Raw genomic sequence first — 5,889 nt, 5'->3', positions numbered from 1 at the left:
CCTTGCTGATTCTACAGGCATTTCTCACTAACTGAAGGGCAGCTAAGGAAAATTACACGCACTGTGTCTGATAAACCCTGCATGCAAAGAAACTAGCTGTATTAGTACAATCTACATAAAGCATGCAAATTGAGGTAAAAGGAACAATAGTGTTCATTCTGTGGAGTTTGCTTAAGTATCAGAAAAAAAACACTTAAAACACATTAGTTTAATCCCAAATAAAGTTTGTAATTTCAATGTGCAACCAATCTGGTACTTATTCTAATTTAAATTAGGTAATTTCTATGTCTTCATTTGGGCAAAAATTCTGCAAATCAGAAACCATTATAGAAATAATAAACAGCACAGCTGTATTCCAAGTTTTCAGCTAATATCGGTACCAGCACCTGGCTGGTACAATAACCAAGATACTACAATGAACTACAGGTAACAAACACCTTGTTGAAAAACAACAAGATGATCTCTACATGTAATGACTGACAACAAAATTTGCTCCAAAAAAAATGAAAACTGAGAATAGGTAAATCAAGTGAGAAGTAACCTGAAGTGAAGTCCAATTCGTCACATGTTGTCCATGTACTCTGACAGAGGCACATGAGGACTCCGGCCGTAGGAATGTGCCTTACTTGAACCATTGCCTCCAAAATAATCTACACTAGAGAAGGCTGTACCAGCGAATCCTGATTTTAGTAATAAAAAAATCACATTGCAGCAAATTTGCAAAAATAACAATAATGTCCTGTGGTTATTACTTATTACATGAAGCTGTTAATCCTAGAAGCACACTTTACCTTACCTTGGGAAAGACTTAATGGGAAGGACCTGAAGTGCATGGTTGGAGTTCCATCGCTCATACTCACGCAACAGCACATCATCCTTCATTAGTTGAATGCCCAACACACATCCACAAAACAAGACTTCATCTCTTTAACAAAATTGACAACATAAATTGAAAAGAAACAAAGTAGAAGATAAAAACCTGGTGAGAATAGGAATGAACCAGAGTAGTACGCCAGCTGGCGTGACTGAAGTTGTACTGCACAATCGACGATCCAAACATCACTATCACCAGCCCCTTGGGTCCCACCTTGCCTACCGAAATATCTCGTTAACTGATTGATTCATTGTACGGTAATAGAACTCAAAATTGTGAAATGGTCAGCCTGACTAGGATCTATCTTGCATTATCCAAACCCATAAGGCCATAACTTCGTGCAACTTCCTGTGGAGCATTGTTTCTGTAGACATAAATCAAAAGTATAGATCAATATAAAAAGTGCTACATAAATTTTTTTTTTTGAAGGTAAAAAGTGCTACATAAATTGAAGGGAATATATTATCTGATGGAACTAAGAATATATTATCTGAAGAATTACATATTCCAATCCATTGCAAGAGCCTTTTATTGATTTCAGAAATATAAAATAAAGTACCTGAGACAATGAGAGATGGAACTAAGAATATATTATCTGATGAATTACATATTCCAATCCATTGCAAGAGCCTTTTATTGATTTCAGAAATATAAAATAAAGTACCTTGTGAATACAGAGTTGTAAAATAATGAAGCATTATCCCACTGAACACATCTGGTTTTATTTCTTCAACATGAGTTGGGGATCCATTGTGAAAACAGAGTGTCCTTATGTTTCATAGCAGCCGGCCACCACGGCCTTCAATATCCTTTACTTTCAGAGAAGCAGGTAACTCTGGGAGCTCCTCTAGCAAATCGGCCTTCTGAATTGTTAGATATTTAAGGGCAGTGAGCCTCGCCATTGCAGTAGGCAATGACTTCAGAGATTTTGCATAACTGATAAACAACTCCCTTAGAGAAACAGGTAACTCAGGGAGCTCCTCCAACAAATCAGCGTCCGCTATTTCTAATCTTTCAAGGGCAGTGAGCCTTGCCATTGTAGTAGGCAATGACCTCAGAGAGCTTGCATTCAGGATAATCAAATGCTCGAGGGTACTGCTGTTTTGCAGAAACCATTGCTCTGGCAAGGTTTCCATCCCTAAACAATAGGATACTTTTAGTATCCTAACAGATATGAGGCTTCTCAGTGGTTCGATAAGAATGAGAGAGAGGTGATCAATTTCAAGATAAGAGAGCTTTAAACACACCAAGTTGCTCCCTTGGTTAACACCATGTGCTTGTTTACTAGATGAATGTTCAATGAGCTTTTTGCATCCGTGGATACACAGCTCAGTAACAGATCTGAATGCATTTTCTGAGGGAATATGAGAAATGTTTGCACAATTTTCAATCCAGATAAAAGTGAGAGTAGTGAGACATGATGCTGACTCCAGCAGTGGCACATCAAGTTCACCACAGTTTTTAATTAAAATCTCTTTTAGTTTTGTAGGCAGAAGGTTGTTCAGGTTGTCGACTGCTGCCAGCATTGGGCAATCCCTTATAGTTAATTCTGTTAGTGACACAAATCTCCCAAATGCACCTACTGGTACAAATACCAGTTTCTCACAGCGGTTGATTTCTAATGTCTTAATAGCTTGTAAATCTAGGTTGTGTTGCTGTAGAAAGCCATCCAAAGATTTTAAGTTGGGGCATCTACTTATTTGCACTACACTTAGTGATGATTTCAGGGATGATGGTGTGGGAGTATTATTGTCACAACTTAGGTTCATATTTGGAAGACAAGTCAAGCCCACATTATTAATTCGGAATTCAATTAGGGAAAGGGGCATATCAGGTAACCTGTCCAGGCTTACACAATGACGTATATCAAGAATTTTCAGATATGACATTTGCCCATAAAATAATTGGTTTTTCCACATAGGACATGAAAATAATTTAAGGGATGATAGGTTTAAAAGGGACGATTCCTCCATCCATCTAGGAGATCTTTTTCCTTCATAATTCTCAATTGTTAGTTCCTTGAGATTGGGATCAGGTTGAAGGTAATTAATAATTTGCTCAGGGTTAACTGGATTGCTCCCCGAGGTCCATTTCAAGGAGAGTGACATGAGATTATTCTTTCCCAATAGGTTGGCACTCTTAGCTTCAGTAGGATCCCGTACATTCTCAATGTTTTCAATAAACAGATGACAGAGGTTCTTCAGTGTGCCTAGTTCATTTATACGACGACCACTCTCTTGTGAAACCAAAAAGGTTAACTCTTTGAGAGATGTCAGCTTGTGAACTCCATGAATGGTTTGCATTATCTCCTTGGGAAGCCTCATATAACGCAACCTTACTAGATTGGTTATTCTTGTTGTTTTAAATCCTGAATTATCACCTACTGTTGAAAATTCTAGTACTTGCAAATGGTAAAGTTTGAAAATTGAAGCAAGGAGTGAGTCCATCAATGGTTGACTTGCATGACTTAGTCTGATGGATAAGTAGCGAAGGTGTACCAAGCAACTTATCTCTTCTGGTGATTCAAAGATACAATATTGATCTATTTTCAATAAGCGCAAAGGTTTCTTGATTAAATTATTCGATAGAATCAATGAATTCGTATTAAGATAAGGAAAAATAACCAAACTACGTAAATTCTCAAGATGAGAAACCTTGTCAATTTCACTTTTATGTACAGAGACATGTCGTATAGTGCTAGGTATGATAATAGATTTATCATTAGACTCTATTCTACAACATTCCCCATAGGAAACGTTCAGGGCCATTTCATGCACCATATCATGCATGACATACCTTTCTTCACCATTCCATGATTTAATAGTATATTCAAAGAAAGACTTCCTCAAAAGATGATGGAAATAATCTTGTCCAATATCCTCCAGCTGTTTATCCTGACCTAGTTGCTGCCGGATGATACCCACAGCCATCCACATTTTGATCAACTCATCTTTATTGAACTTATGATCTTGAGGAAATATGCTACAAAATCTAAAACATTCCTGCAAATTTGCTGGTAAATGGTAGTAGCTCAACTTCAAAACATCCAACACATCCTTCGCTTCCTCTAACTTAAATAGAGCCCCATGATTCAAAATTCTTCTCCAATACTGGGGGTCCATACGTGAATGCAATAAGCTTCCGATCACCTTTGCTGCTAATGGATTACCTCGGAGCATTTTTAGTATTTGATCTCCAATTACTTGGAAATCTCTATGATTGTCAGGGTTAAAACCTTGAAATGCATAGCTATAGAAGAGCAATCGCAACTCTTGCTCTCCTAATCCTTGTAATGCTAGAGATTGTTGTTCTGTGTTTATCACACCGGCAAGCAAGTGTGCTACTGATTTCATTCTAGTTGTAAATAAGATTTTACTCCCTTGTTGTACAAACCTCAAAGGGGCAATCAGTTGCTCCCAATCCCACATCCTATCATCGTTCCAAACATCATCTAAAACGAGAAGGACTTTCTTTGAAAGTATGTTTTGGTTCAAGGTCTCCTGAAGTGCATTTAATGGTTTATCACCAGAGCTACTTTCGCCTAGTTCACTGAGCATCTTTCTCGTTATATCTTCAACACTAAAGTTAATAGAAACACAAATCCAAATTGTTTTATCGAAATGATTAGACCCGCGCATTTCTTGATAAGCAAATTGCACAAGGGTTGTCTTCCCTAGTCCACCCACCCCAACAATACCAAAAGAAGAGAGGCGGGCATGAGTTGGTCGCTTCAGCCAACTAATTATCTCATCTTTCTCAGCATCGCGACCAAACACCTCTCTTTTAGCTAAAAAGGAAGTAGTTTCGCGCCTTAAAACTTCACTTGCTCCTTGCCATGATTCAGAAAGACCATGAATACCTAGCATAGTGGCAGCTTGGAGGAGAGGCTGCAAACCGTCAACAACCCGATCCAACATTGATACAGCATCCTTCAGCCTCTCCAAAGTATCACCATTTAGAACACTCAATTTCTTCTTCTTTGAATTAGAAGCAGATCCACCCACCTCATCTTTGTCTTTCACCATATCCTCGAGCTTTTTGTACTCCAATTCGTCAAGCACGTCTTCGGATGCTTCTAAAGCTTGCCTAAACTGCTCAACCCATTGGCTAGCATCTGGATGCTTCATCTTGAGTGCTTCAACAATGCCCATGACAGCTGTGATCTGAGGAAGAGCTGTTTGTAGCTTCTTTAGCTCGGCTTCGTTGTCAGCTGGCAGCATACGGTCACGTAAGTACAAATAAGCTGCGCTAACAAGGTTATGAATAACAGAGGTTGCAATGGTCGAAACAGCCCAGTTTGCAATTGAAAGATTCATCGTGACGTTCCTTCTTATTTTCCTGTGGCACCTCCTCTAATTAAATCCGCTGTTTTTGTTTTCTCAATTTTTATATTTTTTTTTATATTTGTAGCAAATTGTTTTTTTTGTTTGTTTGTTGTTGTAAACACGTACCAAATTGTTCGTTGAGAGAACAGATTGAGAAATAAAGAAAGCAAAACACAGACTGGTTGATTTATAAGCTAGTGAGATTAGAATTAAAGATTTTGGAAACAGACACGGTGTACCTGATTGAAAGAGAACGAGAGAGAGGGCTGAGAGTTAGAAACAGAGTTGCAAAAGAGATGAAGAGATCACTAGATAGATTGAATGCTGTTTAACAGAGATTGCTGGATTGAATTTAGTTGTGGTAGAGGTGAATAGAACGCACCAGATTCGGGTGTTAATGAGATCCTTTCAACCGCTTACCTGATCCATACTCTACCTTATAAATAGGTGAAGGTGATTTTTTTTTTTTCCTTAGCTTATTGGGTATTGATAAGAATTTGTATTCATTAGCTTATTGGATAAAGATAAGAATAAGAGTTATTTTGTATCTATTATTTTATAGAGGTAATTAATAAATATAAATTATATAACTATATAATTTTATTATTATAATTAGATTGATTTATATTATACCACGGTAAGAATAAGAGTAATAGATATTTAAGGTAATTATATTTCACAAGTAATAGG

At 37.5% G+C, this 5,889-nt stretch overlaps 1 protein-coding gene across 3 annotated transcripts; it reads right to left on the bottom strand.

Moving 5' to 3' along the window:
• On the bottom strand, positions 1-5,541 carry LOC144560100 (disease resistance protein RGA2-like). Of its 3 annotated transcripts, none has more exons than XM_078309249.1 (5): positions 1,539-5,541; positions 980-1,238; positions 797-876; positions 542-680; positions 1-77 (listed from the first exon to the last, which is right to left on the bottom strand). In XM_078309249.1, exon 1 carries the CDS (start codon positions 5,188-5,190, stop codon positions 1,651-1,653), a length of 3,540 nt encoding a protein of 1,179 aa, XP_078165375.1. In that variant the 5' UTR covers positions 5,191-5,541; the 3' UTR covers positions 1-77; positions 542-680; positions 797-876; positions 980-1,238; positions 1,539-1,650. The 3 variants fall into 3 exon arrangements, with proteins under 3 accessions (XP_078165375.1, XP_078165377.1, XP_078165374.1); XM_078309251.1 differs by having other exon boundaries at positions 542-665; XM_078309248.1 differs by having other exon boundaries at positions 797-1,238.
• Positions 5,542-5,889: the final 348 nt, after the last annotated feature.

Source organism: Carex rostrata, chromosome 10 (genome assembly GCF_964058835.1).
Source record: "Carex rostrata chromosome 10, lpCarRost1.2, whole genome shotgun sequence".
Lineage (NCBI taxonomy): Eukaryota > Viridiplantae > Streptophyta > Magnoliopsida > Poales > Cyperaceae > Carex > Carex rostrata.
Note: the sequence above shows the minus strand (reverse complement) of the source record. Positions and strands in the feature narration are given on the sequence as shown.

Coding starts and splice junctions, on each gene's coding strand:
- LOC144560100 (XM_078309248.1), bottom strand. CDS start 5,190: ATGAATCTTTCAATTGCAAACTGGGCTGTTTCGACCATTGCAACCTCT.